The sequence below is a fragment of the Schistocerca piceifrons genome, chromosome 9, assembly GCF_021461385.2.
Source record: "Schistocerca piceifrons isolate TAMUIC-IGC-003096 chromosome 9, iqSchPice1.1, whole genome shotgun sequence".
Lineage (NCBI taxonomy): Eukaryota > Metazoa > Arthropoda > Insecta > Orthoptera > Acrididae > Schistocerca > Schistocerca piceifrons.
The window spans coordinates 204,480,405-204,502,438 of record NC_060146.1 but is presented as its reverse complement, the minus strand read 5'-3'; the positions used below and the strand labels follow the sequence as shown (position 1 = coordinate 204,502,438).

The 22,034-nt window shown below is 45.2% G+C and overlaps 1 protein-coding gene across 1 annotated transcript in view; it reads left to right on the top strand.

Moving 5' to 3' along the window:
* LOC124717377 (protein PALS1-like) overlaps positions 1–22,034 on the top strand; it is a 550,527-nt gene that overhangs the window by 389,173 nt on the left and 139,320 nt on the right. Inside the window, exon 4 of the mRNA XM_047244219.1 lies at positions 2,756–2,977. Coding sequence (XP_047100175.1) covers positions 2,756–2,977 — 222 coding nt within the window. The remainder of the gene's footprint in view (positions 1–2,755; positions 2,978–22,034) is intronic.

Sequence of the window (22,034 nt, the reverse complement as noted above, 5' to 3'; positions counted from 1 at the left end):
TTATCTGCAGCCGTAGCATTACCATCACATTTGCCATAAATAAACACCACATCGGCTTATTCCTCTGTCGCAAATTTGAAAGGCATCCCTATTTCATAAATAATCAACAAACTACAACAGCTACTATGTGGTTTCACTTAAATACACTATTGATATGTTCTTTCACTGAACGACACAGAAAACGAACTCTCTTCAATGTTAGGAGGCGACTGAAACAACTCACTAACAGTTGCCAACAATGAAATAAACGTTTTTACATTCTTAATGGAGCCGGCCATAGTGGCCGAGCGGTTCTAGGCGCTACAGTCTGGAACTGCGCGACTGCTGTGGTCGCAGGTTCGAATCCTGCATCGGCCATGGATGTGTGAGGTGTCCTCAGGTTAGTTATGTTGAAGTAGTTCTAAGTTCTATGGGACTGATGACCTCAGATGTTAAGTCCCATTGTGCTCAGAGACATTTGAACCATTTTGTCATTTCTTAATGGAAAGTAAACAAATTTACTTGTATACTAATGTTTGCTAGTTTGGATGTTCTGGAAAACTACTGCAGACACACGCCTGAGACATGTTTTCTTAGATTCACCAGACCAATAACAACAACATAAATGGAAATCGTGCTTTACTTTAACCTCGTACAGTTTTGCGATGGTTTCATATTAGCGAAGTTGTTAAATTTCAGGAAAAATCTTTTATTAGCCATAACACAATAAGTAAACATATGCGGACCTATGTTTACGTGAAGTTTTTTCTTTAGTTTTACTTGTAGAATAACATATTACAATATTACAATATTTGCATATCTTCGTGGAATGTCTCTCTCTCTCTCTCTCTCTCTCTCTCTCTCTCTCTCTCTCTCTCTCTGTCCATTGAGTGAGAGAGCGAGCCAACCGATGTGTTCTCCACCAAGCCTACATTTATTTTACAGATGTCTTGAATGAACTGTGATAGAAGTCCGAACAGGGGACTGACGTACTAGGCCATGCGTTGAACTATGATATAGTGCATTGATATTGGCTAGCCACCAGCCGTAAACCTGAAATAAAAGGCGTCATATCACAGTCGCTGAGTTCATCCACATTAATAACGGTAACTTGGTATATACACTCCTGGAAATTGAAATAAGAACACCGTGAATTCATTGTCCCAGGAAGGGGAAACTTTATTGACACATTCCTGGGGTCAGATACATCACATGATCGCACTGACAGAACCACAGGCACATAGACACAGGCAACAGAGTATGCACAATGTCGGCACTAGTACAGTGTATATCCACCTTTCGCAGCAATGCAGGCTGCTATTCTCCCACGGAGACGATCGTAGAGATGCTGGATGTAGTCCTGTGGAACGGCTTGCCATGCCATTTCCACCTGGCGCCTCAGTTGGACCAGCGTTCGTGCTGGACGTGCAGACCGCGTGAGACGACGCTTCATCCAGTCCCAAACATGCTCAATGGGGGACAGATCCGGAGATCTTGCTGGCCAGGGTAGTTGACTTACACCTTCTAGAGCACGTTGGGTGGCACGGGATACATGCGGACGTGCATTGTCCTGTTGGAACAGCAAGTTCCCTTGCCGGTCTAGGAATGGTAGAACGATGGGTTCGATGACGGTTTGGATGTACCGTGCACTATTCAGTGTCCCCTCGACGATCACCAGTGGTGTACGGCCAGTGTAGGAGATCGCTCCCCACACCATGATGCCGGGTGTTGGCCCTGTGTGCCTCGGTCGTATGCAGTCCTGATTGTGGCGCTCACCTGCACGGCGCCAAACACGCATACGACCATCATTGGCACCAAAGCAGAAGCGACTCTCATCGCTGAAGACGACACGTCTCCATTCGTCCCTCCATTCACGCCTGTCGCGACACCACTGGAGGCGGGCTGCACGATGTTGAGGCGTGAGCGGAAGACGGCCTAACGGTGTGCGGGACCGTAGCCCAGCTTCATGGAGACGGTTGCGAATGGTCCTCGCCGATACCCCAGGAGCAACAGTGTCCCTTATTTGCTGGGAAGTGGCGGTGCGGTCCCCTACGGCACTGCGTAGGATCCTACGGTCTTGGCGTGCATCCGTGCGTCGCTGCGGTCCGGTCCCAGGTCGACGGGCACGTGCACCTTCCGCCGACCACTGGCGACAACATCGATGTACTGTGGAGACCTCACGCCCCACGTGTTGAGCAATTCGGCGGTACGTCCACCCGGCCTCCCGCACGCCCACTATACGCCCTCGCTCAAAGTCCGTCAACTGCACATACGGTTCACGTCCACGCTGTCGCGGCATGCTACCAGTGTTAAAGACTGCGATGGAGCTCCGTATGCCACGGCAAACTGGCTGACACTGACGGCGGCGGTGCACAAATGCTGCGCAGCTAGCGCCATTCGACGGCCAACACCGCGATTCCTGGTGTGTCCGCTGTGCCGTGCGTGTGATCATTGCTTGTACAGCCCTCTCGCAGTGTCCGGAGCAAGTATGGTGGGTCTGACACACCGGTGTCAATGTGTTCTTTTTTCCATTTCCAGGAGTGTATGAGAGGTGTGTGTGTGTGTTGCTGCCACATGTAAAATATCCACCTAAAGGATGAGTGTGATCTCTCATATTGAATGCCGCAGTTCTATTTCCAAGTGTGAATTGTTACAAAACACACGAGTCAGACGTGCTGCAGTCGCCTACAGCTTCACTGGCTACGTTTGCTGGCAGGGCGGCGCGCCCAACGGCAGCGCGTCGGGCGGCTACTCGACGCCGGCGTCGCCCCCCAAGCCGGTGCCGCCCCCGCGCGACCACCTGCGCATCGAGCAGGACGGCCGGCTCGTCAACCGCGCGCCGCCCCCGCAGCTGCCCGCCAGGTCGCCGCTCGCCGCCGCCGCCGCGGCCGCCGCCTCCTCCGCCGCCCCCGCCGCCCAGGACGCCGCCCCCGCCGTGTCGCCTGCGCCCGGCACCACGCCCACCCGTCAGCAGCTGGACAGCATCCGCAAGTACCAGGTGGGTCTACCCTACCCTAGCCTACCACTAGCGTTGTATTGTATTGTACGTTAATCGGGGACCTAGAAACGACGGAGAGGCTCCGTCCCCGCCGCAGCCGCAGTGGTCCACAACCCCACGACGACTACCGCAGTCCACTTCACACCTCCGCCGCCCCACACCAAACCCAGGGTTACTGTGCAGGGAGAATTTGTTTGCGCAGCAATCGCCGACGTAGTGTAACTGAGGCGAAATAAGGGGAACCAGCCCGCATTACCCGAGGCAGATGGAAAACCGCCTACAAACCGTCCACAGACTGGCCGGCTCACCGGACCTCGACATAAGTCCGCCGGGCGGATTCGTGCCGGGGACCAGGCGATCCTTCCCGCCCGGAAAGCTGTGCGTTAGACCGCACGGCCAACCGGGCGGGCTCCACTAGCATTACTTGTTTAAACAGTCGGTTAGGTTGTTTTGCGTTGCAAAGCGGTTGGGGGTCGTTAACGGACCTCGAAAACAACCCAACCAATCAGAGTAGTCTAGAAAATGACATTTAAAATTTACATTGACCTCATAAGGGAGTACTGCAAAGAAGAAAACAAGGAATAAAAAGTAAGTGTGAGCTACGAATAAAATAACAGGGTGAGCTGATAAGGTGGAAGGGTATAAAGACAGGAGGACGAAGAGGACAGAACGAAGTAAGATAGGAGCAGAAGTATACGGGAGATAGTTGGAGAGGTAGGCAGAAGAAAAGTGCAATAGTATCAAAGATACGACGAGGATAGAAAAACAGTAATGGGATGGGTTATGAAAGGAAGCAGGGAAAAGTGAAGAGAGATAGAGGAAGTGGTGAGAAAATGATGTGAGCACTATACACAGAGAAGGAAGGTTATGGAGTGGTAGCAAGAATGGAAAGACGAAGATTGAAAGTAAGATACATAGGAGGGTAGAAGAGGATGGAAGAAATCTGTGAAGATTGAAGGGAAGGAAGGAGGGACGGTGGTAGCAAAGAAGGAAAAGTATGATGACGAGAATAGCAAAAGTAAGAAATATAGTAGGTGAAAGCAAAAAGTATAGGAGGGAGAGTATGGAAGGAAGTGGGAAAGACAGAGAAAAGAGATTCAGGGTAGGTTGGGAGGTATGACGAAATGCAGTTATAGGAAAGATAGTACTAGTTGAGGAAACAGTGTGCGTTATAGGAAGAAGATTAGACAGTAGGCGGCTCAAGAAAAACGTAGAAGTACAGAAAGTATTAACGCATGGAGGCAGAATTGAGAAACGCCATAAGGAGCTGGGGAAATTAAGAAATGAAAGCAGATGGAAACAGGGTAAGTGATAGTAAGAACAACAAAGGATGTGGCGTGATACTTTTTTTGCTCAAAACTTAAATTTCTGCAATAAATATTGCTTTTCTGGTATATAGGCATGAACAGGAGCAAAGATGATGACACATTAGTCTACATTAGAAAAAAACTACTCAACTTCAAATTCGAGAGAGAGGTGAAAATATAACGGCTGAGCGCAACCACTGAAGACTGATTTTGTTAGTTTGGGCAGTAAAGCACGTCAGGTGTCCATTTGAATTGCGTGACAGATATGTTTGTCTTAAAGCATCCAACTGGCGTATGTTTCGTTCGAATGGCTGCACTGTGGAATACTGTAACGGCTTAAATTGATTTGGACGACGTATCGACAAAGGAAACTCGTCCAAAGTTGGTGAAGTTGTTTGTTCGTTAATAAGAGAGACCCAAGATAACAGTTTTTCATTGAAAGTCACTTACTTTTGTACATTTTGCTGTGATGAATACGAATATGGTAACAAAAAGGCTGTGTCACCCACTACTTTTCACATTGAATACTTAATATTTTAAAAAAGGATTTTTAGCGATTTTATTGATATACGTCTTCAGTTAATAATAATATGAAGCTGAAATTTTGATAGTAGTGGGTTGCACTGGGTAGTGACCCACCCAGATAGCCAAGGGATGTTCAGAGAACGCTTCTGGGACGCGGGAAGGGGAGCCAGCCCCGAACACACTCTGCCTCGCGAATTATCAACAAGGAGTGCCGAGGCGGATTTTGATGTGATTTTTAGGCGGTTTTCCACATCCAGTGGACAGTGTGAAAGGAGGATATAAGATGAACATCAACAAGAGCAAACCGAGGATAATGAAATGTAATAGAGTTAACTCGGGTGATGCTGAGGGAATTAGATTAGGAAATTAAACACTTAAAGTAGTAAATGAGTTTTGTTATCTGGGGAGCAAAATAACTGATGATGGTCGAAGTAGAGAGGATATAAAATGTAGACTGGCAATGGCAAGGAAAGCGATTCTGAAGAAGAGAATTTTGTTAACATCGAATATAGATTTAAGTGTCAGGAAGTAATTTCTGAAAGTATTTGTATGCAGTGTGGCCATGTATGGAAGTAAAACGTGGACGATAAATAGTTTAGACGAGAAGAGAATAGAAGCTTTCGAAATGTGGTGCTACAGAAGAATGCTGAAGATTAGCTGGATAGATAATGTAACTAATGAGGAGGTATTGAATAGGGTTGGGGAGAAGTTTGTGGCACAACTTGACTAGAAGAAGGGATCGGTTGGTAGGATCACCAATTTAGTATTGGAGGGCAGCGTGGAGGGTAAAAATCGTAGAGGGAGACCAAGAGATGGATACACTAAGCAGATTCAGAAGGATGTAGGTTGCAGTAAGTACTGGGAGATGAAGAATCTTGCACAGGATAGAGTAGCATGGAGAGCTGCATCAAACCAGTCTCAGGACTGAAGACCACAAGAACAACAACGTTCTCGTTTGTGTTTGCCGTCTGAGTTATCTGTCGTTTTAGTTTTCGACGCGCGGGCTGTCGACCGCGTTTTACTTTTTATCCGTCGTAGCAGTATGGCGAAGGCCGCTTAATTTTTAGTTCACGACCTCCGTTTCTCCACATTCCTGTTTTTAGCTTTCTCTTCCATCGTTTGAAATTAACCTGTAGTCGTTTTTAACTCCTCTCTTTGTACTCGTGTTCTACAGTTCTGACATAAGCGCTCATGACCCTAGTTGTTGTTGCACCCTATAACGGCTCTTCTTCTTGATGATTTGGTTTGATTTGTACTTGGCCTCGGCTAAAATTCGGCGACAGTCGGTAGAGTGTTGAGATTGTTATCAAGTTACGAAGACGACGTTACACAAAATAACAGTGCTGAGCCGAAATGTCGACGTGCGTGAGATATTTGCCCCTCCAAGAATCGTAATTAATCGTTCGTAATCGATGTTTAACTGATGAAATATTAACGATAAAACCAATACAGTCACATCCACAACAAATGCCCTACAAGCTGGTCGTAATTTCAAGTATCTAAGAAATCGTAACAGTGGGCTTGTTATTTGAGTCAAAGATTCTACACAAGCGCCGAGCGCTACAGTCAAATATTATCGCTGCGCGTAATTATTACTCGGGAGTTTCATGTCAATAATTTGATAGAATTTTAAATCACAAATGCACGACTTGGCACGAGAGGGTGTTTTATTGCACAGTATCAGTCACTTCCTAACCGAGCCTTGAGAAGAAAACTTTCCCAGGTGTTGGGGGTATTTAAATTATATGCCTCGGACCTATCACTGTAGTTCCATAAACCACGGGCTATTATGAATGAAAATTGTCTACCAGTGTTCGTTGCCTAAATCACTGTCTAAGTAATGTTTAGTTCAATTATTTCGTTAAAAGTTCACTTTACTGCAGTAGGTAAAAGTCCTCCGTTCGAATTCTAATGCCGTGATATTTGAAGTCAGAAGATCGTATTACTGCTTCATAATAGATCGCAATTATTCAATCTCAAAAACAATCTAAGCGCGCCTACATGTACGACCGTTAAAATATATGACCTGCTTCGGCTAACTCTCGGAACGTAGTGGCAATGCATTGAATTATACTTAGTCATTACTGACGATTCCCAAAGAGTACTTATATGGAGTATTCTTTGGGATCGTTGGTTATACTTTGCGAATGTTGTTGTTGTTGTTGTTATCTTCAGTCCTGAGACTGGTTTGATGCAGCTCTCCATGCTAGTCTATCCTGTGCAAGCTTCTTCATCTCCCAGTACCTACTGCAATCTACATCCTTCTGAATCTGCTTAGTGTATTCATCTCTTCGTCTCCCTCTACGATTTTTACCCTCCACGCTGACCTCCAATACTAAATTGGTGATCCCTTGATGCCTCAGAACATGTCCTACCAACCGATCCCTTCTTCTCGTCAAGTTGTGCCACAAACTTCTCTTCTCCCCAATCCTATTTAATACTTCCTCATTAGTTATGTGATCTACCCATTTAATCTTCAGCATTCTTCTGTAGCACCACATTTCAAAAGCTTCTATTCTTTTCTTGTCTAAACTATTTATCGTCCACGTTTCACCTCCATACATGGCTACACTCCATACAAATACTTTCAGAAACGTTTTCCTGACACTTAAGTCTATACTGGATGTTAACAAATTTCTCTTCTTCAGAAACGCTATCCTTGCCATTGCCAGTCTACATTTTATATCCTCTCTAGATCGACAATCATCAGTTATTTTGCTCCCCAAATAGCAAAACTCCTTTACTACTTTTAAGTGTCTCATTTCCTAATCTAATTCCTTCAGCATCACCCGACTTAATTCGACTACATTCCATTATCCTCGTTTTGCTTTTGATGATGTTCATCTTATATCCTCCTTTCAAGACACTATCCACCTTTCAAGACACTATCCATTCAGTTCAACTGCTCTTCCAAGTCCTTTGCTATCTCTGACAGAATTACAATGTCATCGCCGAACCTAAAAAGTTTTTATTTCATCTCCATGGATTTTAATACCTACTCTGAATTTTTTTTTTTGGTTCCTTCACTGCTTGTTCAATATACAGTTTGAATAACATCGGGGAGAGGCTACAACGCTGTCTCACTCCCTTTCCAACCACTGCTTCCCTTTCATGCCCATCGACTCTTACAACTGCCGTCTGGTTTCTGTACAAATTGTAAATAGCCTTTCGCTCTCTGTATTTTACCCCTGCCACCTTCAGAATTTGAAAGACAGTATTCCACTCAACATTGTCAAAAGCTTTCTCTAAGTCTACAAATGCTAGAAATGTAGGTTTGCCTTTCCTTAATCTTTCTTCTAAGATAAGTCGTAGGGTCAGTATTGCCTCACGTGTTCCAACATTTCTACAGAATCCAAACTGATCTTGCCCGAGGTCGGCTTCTACCAGTTTTTCCATTCGTCTGTAAAGAATTCGCGTTAGTATTTTGCAGCCGTGACTTATTAAACTGATAGTGCGGTAATTTTCACATCTGTCGACAATTGCTTTCTTTGGGATTGGAATTATTATATTTTTCTTGAAGTCTGAGGGAATATCGCCTGTCTCATACATCTTGCTCGGCAGATGGTAGAGTTTTGTCAGGACTGGCTCTCCCAAGGCCGTCAGTAGTTGTAATGGAATGTTGTCTACTCCGGGGGCCTTGTTTCGAGTCAGGTCTTTCAGTGCCCTATCAAACTCTTCACGCAGTATCATATCTCGCATTTCATCTTCATCTACATCCTCTTCCATTTCCATAATATTGTCCTCAAGTACTTCGCCCTTGTATAGACCCTCTATATACTCCTTCCACCTTTCTGCTTTCCCTTCTTTGCTTAGAACTGGGTTTCCATCAAAGCTCTTGATATTCATGCAAGTGGTTCTCCTTTGTCCAGAGGTCTCTCTTATTTTCCTGTAGGCAGTATCTATCTTACCCCTAGTGAGATAAGCCTCTGCACCCTTACATTTGTCCTCTAGCCATCCCTGCTTAGCCATTTTGCACTTCCTGTCATTATCAGTTTTGAGACGTTTGTATTCCCTTTTGGCTGCTTCATTTACTGCATTTTTATATTTTCTCCTTTCATTAATTAAATTCAATATTTCTTATGTTACCCAAGGGTTTCTACTAGCCATCGTCTTTTTACGTACTTGATCCTCTGTTGCCATCACTATTTCATCCCTCAAAGCTACCCATTCTTCTTCTACTGTATTTCTTTCCCCCTCCCTGTCAATTGTTCCCTTATGCTCTCCCTGAAACTCTGTACAACCTCTGGTTGTTTCAGTTTATCCAGGTCCCATCTCCTTAAATTCCCACCTTTTTGCAGTTTCCTATTAATAATGATAAATGGAACTTCGTTCGCTTATTCACTTTTGTGGGAATTTGGGACTCGGGGGGAAATCTTTGGGGTATTGGGAGCTAGTTTTTGATTTTTATTTCTCGTCCGCGGAAGTGGCATTACAACCCTAAAAGAAAACAACGCTTAGACACGCAGGCACGTGACGTGTTTTCGCGCACGGCGCTCTGACAGGTGCGCGACGTGCCTGCTGTGTGGCCGCATTCCTGCCGGCTTTGCCCCGCGCGGGGCTTCTCCCAGGCCGGTGTCTGCCCAGTACCTGCCGCCGATGTACCTGCCGGCATACCTGTCGCCGTCCCGGGGGTTAGGGAGGGGGACGGAACCCAGCCGCCTGCTCTTTCAGCGCCTGTTCGCCAAATGCCGATGCCAGCAGCTATACCCAAAGTTCGGCCAGCGACGGCATACTTCCATCCCTGTCTCACGTTTACATTCAACACACGTCCGAAAGGGCGTAAATCGAACATTGGGAACCGGGCCGCAGTGTCGTATTCACGTGGGGGCAGTGAGCAGATACTGCTAGCGTGATGAGACGTCGATTGTCCGAGCGCCACTTGCTTTACACGACTGGGTCTGCGAGTCAGTTGTAAATACAGGGTCCCCAATGACTGAACTATATGAAATGAAATCTAAATCTACGTGATTACTCTGCTATTCACAATAAAGTGCCTGGCAGAGGGCTCAGTGAGCCATCTTCAAGCTTTCAAATAACTTCCGGGAATTGAGCCAGGTTACACTTGCAGCGACCGCCGATATTTCGGCGGCACAACACCCCGCCATTTTGAAGGCAAGCTGCAACGGACAGGCGGCGTACATGCAAATTTAAAACCTCGGTTCTCGGACTGAAGCAGGAAAGATGACACACACACACATTGAACACTTGTGCCACCAAAGATGACCAAACTCAGAGCTATCGATAGTGAGATACGAACTCGCAGACCAGGTAGCATTGACTGTGTCCCTCTGTTTTTTTTGCCGGCCGGTGTGGCCGTGCGGTTCTAGGCGCTTCAGTCTGGAACCGCGTGACCGCTACGATCGCAGATTCGAATCCTGCCTCGGGCATGGATGTGTGTGATGTCCTTAGGTTAGTTAGGTTTAAGTAGTTCTAAGTTCTAGGGGACTGATGACCTCAGATGTTAAGTCCCATAGTGCTCAGAGCCATTTGAACCATATGAACCATCCTCTGTTTTTTGACAAGGGAGAGAGCCGGATTCCAAACAGAGTTTAAACAGAAACCTCCACTCCTGTTAACGAGGTTGCTCGCTAATTTAATCTCAACTGCCTCCCTAATAACACTGCCCCAATATAATTGGAAGGAGACAGCATTGGTCGTATTTTTTTGTTTTATTATCCGCAAATCGATTTTCGGTCACTTAGTGACCATCCTCAGTGCTGTAATATACAATTAAAATTGGTAGGCACTGGTATCAACTAGCTTAGAGCGATCACATAAACTGACCAGTGCCTACCAATTTTAATTGTATATTACAGCACTGAGGATGGTCACTAAGTGACCGAAAATCGATTTTGCGGATAATAAAACAAAAAAATACGACCAATGCTGTCTCCTTCCAATTATATCCATTATCTGTTCGTGGTGCACAGAACACTCCATGGAGTCGCCAATCAATACTGTCCCAATAGCTGGACTTGCGTTCCAATATCTCGGTGTTATTATATAACATGGAATGACCAGTATCCAAGCAATGTTCGGCAACAGCAGATCTATTTGGCTGCTGTAATCGTGTGTGCCGTTTAGTCTCAGTACATCGGTCCTCCATGGTCCTGATACTTTGACCAACATATGCCATGCCGCAGCTACGAGGAATACGATATACACCCGCCTTACGCAGTCCAAGATCATCCTTAACGGAACTCAGAACTGGTCTAATTTTAGATGGAGGTCGGAAAACACATTTCACATCGTACTTCCGTAAAATACGACCTATCTTGTTGGACGTGTTTCCTACGTAAGGCAAAAAGACAGTAGACTTACGTGTTGACTGAGAATTATCATCAATCATCCGATGTACAGTTGGTCGATAGAGCAACGCACGTTCAATCTGTCTATCACTATAACCCTTTTTACGAAATGTAACTTCAAGATGGGACAGCTCAGTTGGCAAGGTCTCAGGGTCAGAAACGACATGTGCCCTGTGTACCAAGGTACGAAGTACCCCTTCACGCTGAGCTGGATGGTGACAACTATTAGCCTGCAAGTACAAGTCGGTGTGAGTACGTTTCCTGTAGACTGCATGTCCCAATGATCCATCATCCTTCCTCCTAACCAACACGTCAAGAAAGGGAAGGCAACCATCCTCTTCCACCTCCATCGTAAAACGAATGTTTGGGTGGATCGAGTTAAGATGTTCTAGAAAGACATTCAAATTCTTCCTACCATGAGGCCAAACAACGAAGGTATCGTCAACGTATCTAAAGAAACAGGCGGGTTTTAAAGGCGCCGACTCCAATGCACGTTCCTCGAAGTCTTCCATAAACAAATTTGCGATCACAGGAGACAACGGTCTACCCATCGCAACTCCATCTGTCTGCTCGTAATACTTCAAGCTGTCTCTCTACTGTTCCACTCTCGAACGGCACGCGGGAAAGGCGAGCACTTAAATTTTTCTGAGCGCGCCCTGATTTCTCTTATTTTATCGTGATGATCATTTCTCCCTATGTAGGTGGGTGCCAACAGAATGTTTTCGCAATCGGAGGAGAAAGCTGTTGATTGAAATTTCATGAGAAGATCCCGTCGCAACGGAAAACGCCTTTGTTTTAATGATTGCCACTCCAGTCAGTATCATGTCTGTGACACTATCTCCCCTATTTCGCGATAATACAAAACGAGCTGCCCTTCTTTGTACTTTTTCGATGTCGTCCGTCAGCTCCACCTGATGCGGATCCCACACCGCACAACAATACTCCAGAATAGGGCGGACAAGCGTGGTGTAAGCAGTCTCTTTAGTAGACCTGTTGCACCTTGTAAGTGTTCTGCCAATGAATCAGTCTTTGGTTTGCTTCTACCCACAATATTGTTTATGTGATCGTTGTGATTTAGGTTATTTGCAATTGTAATCCCTAAGTATTTAGTTGAATTTACAGCCTTCAGATTTGTGCGACTTATCGCGTAATCGAAATTTATCTGATTTCTTTTAGTACTCATCTGAATAACTTCACACTTTTCCTCATTCATGGTCAATTGCGACATTTCGCACCATACAGATATCTTATCTAAAACATTTTGCAAGTCGTTTTCATCATCTGATGACTTAACAAGACGGTAAATGACAGCATCATCTGCAAACAAGCTAAGACGGCTACTCAGATTGTCTCCTATGTCGTTAATATAGATCAGACTGAAGAGCCTAGAACCGCTCGGCCACAACGGCCGGAGATTATAAAGAGCTAGTTGTATTTCACAAGAACGATATTTTCTGAATCCGTGCTGACTATGTGTCAATAAATCGTCTTCTTCGAGGTACTTCATAATGTTAGAATACAGTATATGTTCCAAAACCCTACTGCAAATCGACGTTAGTGATATATGCCTGTAATTCAGCGGATTACTCTTACTTCCCTTTCTGGGTATTGGTGTGACTTGACCTATTTTCCAGTCTTTAGGTACGGATCTTTTTGTGAGCGAGTGGTTGTATATAATTGCTAAATATGGAGCTATTTTATCAGCATACTCTGAGAGGAACCTGACTGGTATACAATCTGGACCGGAGGCCTTGCCTTTCTTAAGTGATTTAAGCTGCTTCGTTACTCCGAGGATATCTACTTCTGTGTTTCTTATCTTGGCAGTTGCTCTTGATTGGAATTCAGGAATATTTACTTCGTCTTCTTCGGTGAAGGAGTTTCGGAAAAGCGTGTTTAATAATTCTGCCGGCCAGACTGGCCGAGCTGTTCTAGGCGCTACAGTTTGGATGCGCGCGGCCGCTACGGTCGCAGGTTCGAATCCTGCCTCGGGCATGGATGTGTGTGATGTTCTTAGGTTTAAGTAGTTCTAAGTTCTAGGGGACTGATGACAACAGCAGTTAAGTTCCATGGTGCTCTGAGCCATTTGAACCATTTGAATAATTCTGCTTTAGTGACACTGTCATCAGTGACTTCACCGTTGTTATTGTTCAGTGAAGGTATTGATTGCATCTTGCTACTGGTGTGCTTTATGTATGACCAGAATCTCTTTGCATTTTCTGCCAGATTTCGAGACAGAATTTCGCTGTGGAAATTATTAAAAGCATCTCGCACCGAAGTACGCGCTATATTTCCAACTTCTGGTAAAACTTTTCAAATCGTCGTAACTTCCGAACGGTTCGCGTTAGGACGTTCAAACTGTATGGTTGGCCGCGGTGCTTAATGGGAATTAGTATGCGCTGCATGGTTTGGTTTAGCGACGAAGCCCACTTTCATTTGGATGGGTTCGTCAATAAGCAAAGCTGGCGTATTTGGGAGCCTGAGAATCCGCATTTCGCGATCGAGAAGTCTCTTCACCCTCAACGGTTGACTTGTATGGTGTGCAGTGTCCAATCACGGAATAATCGGGGCGATATTCCTCGATGGCACGGTCACTGCCGGACGGTACCTGCAGGTTTTGGAAGATGATTTCATCCCCATTATCCTAAATGACGCTGATTTCGTCATGATGTGGTTCATTAAAACGGAGCTCGATACCATCGAAGCAGGAGCGTGTTTGATCTCGTGTAGGAAAACTTTGGGGGCTGCATTCTGGCTCTGGGGTGCCCAGAGGCCATTGGCCTGGGCCTCGATTGGCCGCCATATTCTCCGGATCTGAACACGTGCGACTCCTTTTTCTGGGTCTATATTGAAGACCAGGTGCACAGCAATAACCCCAAAACCATTGCTGAGCTGAAAACACCCATTCAGGAGGTCATCGACGGCATCGATGTTCCGGCACTTCAGCGGGTCATGCAGGATTTCGCAGTTCGTCTGCGCCACCTCTCCAATGATAGCAGGCATATCGAACAGGTCATAACCAAAATCCGAATACCTGTAGTGAAGTTTATATGTTGAATAAAGTGTGTGCACGCCGTAGTTCGTAACTAATTTACGTTTTTCTTTTCATATAGTTCAATAATTGTCAGTATATAGTTAGTCAGTACTATGACACCTTCACTGCTTTCAATTGAGGTTGTCAGCACATGCGGGATGGCTTTGACGTGGAGACTGCGAATGAAAGGTAGGTAAGGCGCCTGATGGATTTGGAATAGTTGAGGAAATTCTCAACGTTCACGCGTTCGACGACCATGCTCCGAAACTTGCCCAAAGGTGCCAATAGCAGCTGGTCTGTGCTTGTACCTTGGGCACACCCCGCAACACGTCAGTATGCCATGTTGCAGGCGCGTAACAGTATTATGCTGAAAAATACTTAACGTTTGTTGGCTGTTTATTTAGGTGTAATTAGCAACTCCCTGCTTTTGATAGCTTAATTATTTTCAGCAGAGGGAAATACAGGTAACATTAGTAAGCTGAAAAGTACTGTCACGTTTGTTGGCTGTTTACGAATATTTAGGTATAATTAGCAACTACCCGCTTTTTGATGGCGCAATTATTTTCAGGAGAGGGGAATACAGCAACAAGTCATGACACTGAAGTGTGTGTGTGTGTGTGTGTGTGTGTGTGTGTTTTGTTTTTGCTCCTATTATACCAGGGTTTTGTGTCTTCCAGTTTTCCAAAGCCCCTCTCTTAGGCCTTGTATATATGATCCTTCAGATGGCTCATAGCACTGTTTTTACGATGAACGATTTACACGCTGGCCGCGTTTCAGTGCTACGCTCAGCGTTAGCGGTCACACATATCCCTCGTAAAGGAGGAATGTAGGGGTGCGTAAGGTGCAGTCAAATTAAAACAAGACAGATGGAATAAAAAGTAAGTAAACCGTGTATCATTTCAAAAGTAATCGCCCTGCTAATACATGGGTCTCACTGTGAGACACGGACCGAGATGGGGCAGTCGCTAGGACACTGGACTCGCATTCGGGAGGACGACGGTTCAAACCAGCGTCCGGTCATCCTGATTTAGATTTTCCATGGTTTTCCTAAATCGCTTCAGGTAAATGCCGGGATGGTTCCTGTGAAACGGCACGGCCAACTTCCTTTCCCATTCTTCCCTAATCCGATGGGACGGATGACCTCGCTGTTTCGTCCCCTCTCCAGAACCAACCAACCAACACGTAGATGCAGACGCAGAGGTACGCAAGACTTTTTTTTTTTTAATGAGAGAGTACTTAGCAATTAAGTTGAGACAACACAGAAAAAACTCCCATTAACATGAACTTTCTATCTTCCTCAATATTATCTTTCTCATCATTGCCGTACACTATACTGAATACTTTCAAGAGGGTTGTTTTTTTTTTTTTTTTTTTTTTCTCCTTGACACCCGTCTCACTGTGATACTGCACGGGCGCTGAAGACCTTGCTGTCGTGCGCCCCCAAAACCCCTCTACTACTACTACTACTACTACTTTCTTAAATCATATAAAATGTAATGTTTTAGATTCGTAATGAAATTACCTCAACTTAATCTTGGTGGGTCGAACTAATTACAATACTGAAAACATGACTGGAAATTCTTGCTACATACCAGCAGTTAGATACTGTTAGACACACTGAAATCTTTTCGCTGCATTAATTACTAACGTAGCAAAATAAACTCAATGCAAGTTATCTTTTCTTTCAATCCAATTTTTTCTCTATACAATCGTATCAAATCATACTGTATCCTCAATCACACATAAGGGAGCATCTCAAATATAAGACGGTTGACTGAAAAGTTATGTCTCCACGTTCGTAATTCTTCAACAGTTGGCAGCACTGGTGTGTGGAAGGTACTGGCTTGTTCCGTAGCGTCTTCTGTACAGCTCCAGTTGGCGGGAAGCCTTAGCATTGAGCGGTTGTGTTGATACAGTGTAAAGTGTGGAACCCTGCACAGGCCGTCGGTCAGTGCGATTTAAGCAACGTGCAGTCAATTAATTCTTGCTAGCAGAAGGTGTCACCCGAAAGGAGATTCACCAGAGAATGAAAGCAGTTTATGTGGTGATTCTGTTGATGTGTGTACTGTGCATCGTTGGGCGAGTATGTTTAAAGATGTTGAGGAAGGATAATCTGACCCGCATGACAAACAGAGTTGGACGTCCTGTGACAGCAATCACCGAGTTTCGCAAGCAAAATGTTGACAGATTGATTCAGGACGATCGTCGTATCACTGACAGAGAAATTGCAAGCACAATCGGCATTTCACAAGAAGGTGTGGGCCACATTATTTCTTTGCTTCGCTATCGGAAGATCTGTGCACGGTGGGTACCCCGGATGCTGACTCCTGAAATGAAAGCGCACAGACTCACCACCCTACTGCATCCTCCATACTGTCCAGATTTAGCAGCGTCTGACTACCATCCGTTCCTGATAACGAAAGACGATCTGCGGGGACATGATTATGCTTCTGATGAAGACGTTGAGAGGACTGTGGTTGCGGAAACAGTGTGTCGACTTCTTCCGTGGCGGCTTCAGAAAACTTGTTCATCGCTGGCAGAACTGTGTCGAATTGGCTGGTGATTATGTGAGAAAGTCAATATCGGTAATTAAAGATCGCATTATAAGGATTATTTCTGCGTTTGATTTGTTAAAATATTCCCATCTAAATCCAATTAACGAAGGTGGAGGCATTACTTTTCATTCAACCCTCGTAATTCCATTTTCTGTGCGGCAAGTCCACTATCCAAGTTCCCCTCTCTGCCACGACACAATACACTCTCTCTCTCTCTCTCTCTCTCTCCCTCACACACACACACACACACACACACACACACACACACACACACACACACACACACACACACACGCCTTTGAGACGTCTAATTTCCCAACTGTTATTTTATTAGGCTAGCAATTTCGGCGATTTATTGTGCCATCTTCAGGCCCCCTCACCGACGTGTAGGAAGATTCCAATCTCATTTCCGGTCAAAATAGGGGCCAGCTTTCAAAGACTGGTATTTGTAGATTTCTGCTTGATACAGCGTAGTAAATCGCCGAAACTGGTAGCCAAGTAAAATGTTGTTGTGGTCTTTAGTCCAGAGACTGGTTTGATGCAGCTCTCCATGCTACTCTATCCTGTGCAAGCTTCTTCATCTCCCAGTACCTCCTCCAGCCTACATCCTTCTGAATCTGTTTAGTGTATTCATCTCTTGGTCTCCCTCTACGATTTTTACCCTCCACGCTGCCCCCCACTGCCAAACTGGTGATCCCTTGATGCCTCAGAATATGCGCTACCAACCGATCCCTTCTTCTAGTCAAGTTGTGGCACAAATTTCTCTTCTCTCCAATTCTATTCAATACCTCCTTATTAGTTATGTGATCTACCCATCTAATGTTCAGCATTCTTCTGTAGCACGACAGTTCGAAAGCTTCTATTCTCTTCTTGCCTAAACTGTTTATCGTCCACGTTTCACTTCCATACATGGCTACACTCCATACAAATACTTTCAGAAACCACTTCCTGACACTTAAATCTATACTCGATGTCAACAAATTTCTCTTCTTCAGAAACGCTTTTCTTGCCATTGCCAGTCTACATTTTATATCCTCTCTACTTCGACGATCATAAGTTATTTTGTCCCCAAATAGCAAAACTCATTTACTATTTTAAGCCTCTCATTTCCTAATCTAATTCCTGCAGCATCACCCAATTTAATTCGATCACATTCTATTATCCTCGTTTTGCTTTTGTAGATGTTCATCTTATACCCTCCTTTCAAGACACTATCCATTCCGTTCAGCTGCTCTTTCAGGTTCTTTGCTGTCTCTGACAGAATTACAATGTCATCGGTGAACCTCAAAGTTTTTATTTCTTCTCCATGGATTTTAATACCTGCTCCGAATTTTTCTGTTGTTTCCTTTACTGCTTGCTCAATATACAGATTGAATAACATCGAGGATAGGCTACAACCCTTCTCACTCCCTTCCCAACAACTACTTCCCTTTCATGCCCCTCGACTCTTATAACTGCCATCCGGTTTCTGTACAAGTTGTAAAAGTTAGGAAATGAGACGGCATGAAGGTGTATAGCTTGCAGACACTCCCCCCGTCTCCCTCTCCCTCCCTCCCCCCCTGTCTCTCCCTCCCCCCCTCTCTCTCCCTCCCCCCTCTCTCTCCCTCCTCCCCTCTCTCTCCCTCCTCCCCTCTCTCTCTCTCTCCCCCTTCCTCCCCCTCCCCCCTCACCCTCTCTCCCTCCCTCCCTCCCTCTCCCTCCCTCCCTCCCTCCCTCCCTCTCCTCCCTCCCTCTCCTCCGCCTCCTCCCCCCTCCCATCTTCTCTGTACGATAACTGCTTCCACCTCCTTCCCTTGTCCGAGCTCAGTTCAATAGTACTGAAACCTCTGGTAGCGAAAGAATACGTTATCATTCATGTGTTCAGACTTGCAAATTTACTCATGTTGGTAAACATTCCAAACAAACGGTCAAATATACCAAGGAGTCATTTCTCATGACACACAAACCTTTCATAGATATTTCTCCTAATACGGGTGTATATGCGTTTCATCCATGCCATTTAATTGCCCCTTATATTAGAACCGTCCCTACGAAACGGCCTCTTAGGGACCGCGGAGAGAAGAGACTAATTACGGACCGCACAGACGCAACAAAGCAACCTTTCTACCTGGGATATTGTACAATGAGGGGTAGCTTGTGTGTTGCGAAAAATTACGGGGTATGTAGTGGGAAAATTGTGTAATTTTTTAGGTAATAATCCTAAACCCCGCAACGACTGATGCGACACAAACAGTGCGTGTTTAGCGTGCGGGGCAACACTGGCAGCCGTTCGCTGGCGCTTCAGATGTCACAAGGGCCGACCTGGCCTCTAGCCGCAGCACATGGCCGGGGTCTGGAACGTCTCGCCGCAGTCAAAAGCCGCGACACCCGATATCTCCAAACACGGCCGAGCCCCAGCCACCTCCTGACACACTACCCCGCACCTCACCAAGCCAACCTCCCCTCCTGGCGTCACTTACTTCACCTCCAAACACTCTTGCAGCCGATGGGAAGTTCATGTCACGCTGCAAATTCGCCAGTGGGGCGGAAGTTTGGAGGCACGGACCGCATCAATGCCCTACTGAGCCACGCCGCAAAACATTCCACAGAAAGGCCGAGTTTCTGGTCTCAGCTGCTAGAGTAGCGTACGCGATATCGAAACAAGGTTTTCGCCGCACGTGATCTGCACTGAACCACCAAAGAAACTGGTATAGGCACGCGTATTCAAATACAGAGATATGTAAACAGGCATCGCTTATATAAGACAACAAGTGTCTGGTTCAGTTTTTAGATCGATTACTGCTGCTACAATGGCAGGTTATCAAGATGAAAGTGAGTTTGAACGTGGTGTTACAGTCAACGCACGAGCGATGAGACACAGTATCTCCGGGATAGCGATGAAGTGGGGATTTTGCTGTGCGACCATTTTACGAGTGTACCGTGAATATCAGGAATCCGGTACATCATTAAATCTCAGACATAGATGCGGCGGGAAAAAGAGGGACCAACGACGACTGAAGAGAATCGTTCAACGTGACACAAGTGCAACCCTTCCGCAAATTGCTGCAGATTTCAATGCTGGGCCGTCAATAAGCGTCAGCGTGCGAACCATTCAACGAAACATCATCATGGACATTCGGATCCGAAGGCCCACTCGTGTACCCTCGATGGCTGCACGAATCAAAACTTTACGCCTCGCCTGGGCCCGTCAGCACCGACATTGGACAGTTGATGACTGGAAACATGTTGCCCGTTCGGACGAGTCTCGTTTCAAATTGTATTGAGCAGATGGACGTGTACGGCTACGGAGACAACCACACAAGCCGCGCGGGATTACCCGAGCGGTCAAAGGCGCTGCAGTCGTGGACTGTGCGGCTGGTCCCGGCGGAGGTTCGAGTCCTCCCTCGGGCATGGGTGTGTGTGTTTGTCCTTAGTATAATTTAGGTTAAGTAGTGTGTAAGCTTAGGGACTGATGACCTTAGCAGTTAAGTCCCATAAGATTTCACACATAAAAAAAACCTCACGAATCCATGGACCTTGCATGTCAACAGGGGACTGTTCAAGATGGTGTAGGCTCTGTAATAGTGTGGGGCGTGTGCAGTTGGAGTGATATGGCAATACTGATACGTAAAGGTACGACTCTCACGGGTGACACGTACGTAAGCATTGTGGTTAATAACCTGCATCCATTCATGTCCAGTTTGCATTCCGACGGACCTGGTCAGTTGGAGCAGGCAAAGCGACAGCCTACACGTCCAGAATTGTTACAGAGTGGCTCCACGGACACACTTATGAGTTTAAACACTTCCGCTGGCCACCAGACTCCCCAGACATGAACGTTATTGAGCAATGTGTTGTTCAGAAGAGGTCTCCACCTCCTCGTACTCTTAGCCCTGCAGCATTCATGGTGTCAGTTCCCTCCAGCACTACTTCAGACATTAGTAGAGTCCGAGCCACGTCGTGTTGCGGCACTTCTGTCTGCTCTCTGGGGCCCTACACTATATTAGTCAGGTGTACCAGCTTCTTCGGCTCTATAGTGCACATAAACAATGTAGGATACAATCTGAGGAGCTCTGTGGGGTTCTATGCGGTTGGCGTAGTCGTTTACCGTCTAGTAAAAGTCATTAGAAGATCAAAACTAATTTCGAAATAATTTAGATGATACAATGGTGCGAAAAGTGGCAATTGACATTAAATAGACGAAAGACCGTAAGAACCTTTACATGTATACTAACAACATTCCTTTAAATTTCCTTTACACGATAAATAACACAGATTGACATGTTGTTTATGGTGTTGATTCAAATGGCTCTGAGCACTGTGGGACTTAACATCTGTGGTCATCAGTCCCCTAGAACTTAGAACTACTTACACCTAACTAACCTAAGGACATCACACACATCCATGCCCGAGGCAGGATTCGAACCTGCGACCGAAGCAGTCGCGCGGTTCCGGACTGCGCGCCTAGAACCGCTAGACCACCACGGCCGGCTTTATGGTGTTGAGACAGCAATCAGCCACAAATTTATTTTCACTTCCTTTATTCCAAGGGTACCGTTACCGGTTTCCAATCGTTATGATTCATCTTCAGACTGTTTACATGCTTTCATTACAACAATTTTTTCACAGATTAGTTTTCCTAAAATATAAATAATGCATAATTATAAGCACGACACACAGTTGGTTGCGTTATAGATTTTCGTTATATGTGACTTAACGTGAAATGTCGGTTTAGAGTGTTTGTTTCCATTACATTCGTCCAACAGATGTGAATACTTTTCCGCAGCATTCTTATCGTTGCACACGTAAATTTTTCTCGCTGATCATTTTACATTTGTCACAGAAAAGATTTCTAGCACACTCCATTTGTTTTGATACAATACCAAGTGCTTACAAACATGTGAGTGACAAAGATGCTGTGATATATCGTAACATCATGAAGATGTTTGGAAAAATCATAAATTCACTTATGTAACTGAAAAGCTTTTTACACTAGTACAAAGAGACATTGATTTTGTGATCTTTAGAGCGAATACTGTTACATTAATTACAAAGCTCATCGATTTTTTAAGTACTGTATAGGTAAGATAGTACTCATTCATTTATTTTTAGCATGATAAGAAGTGTTCAGCGAGAAAAATTTACGTGTGCAACGATAAGAATGCAGTGGAAATGTAATCACATCTTTTGGACATTTCACGTAAGTCGCATCCAATGAAAATCCATAACGCAACCAACTGTGTGGCGTGCTTATAATCCCATATTATTTATATTTAGGACAGTTAATCTGTGAAAAAAACGTTGTAATGAGAGCATGTAAACTGAAGATGAATCATAACGATTCGAAACCGG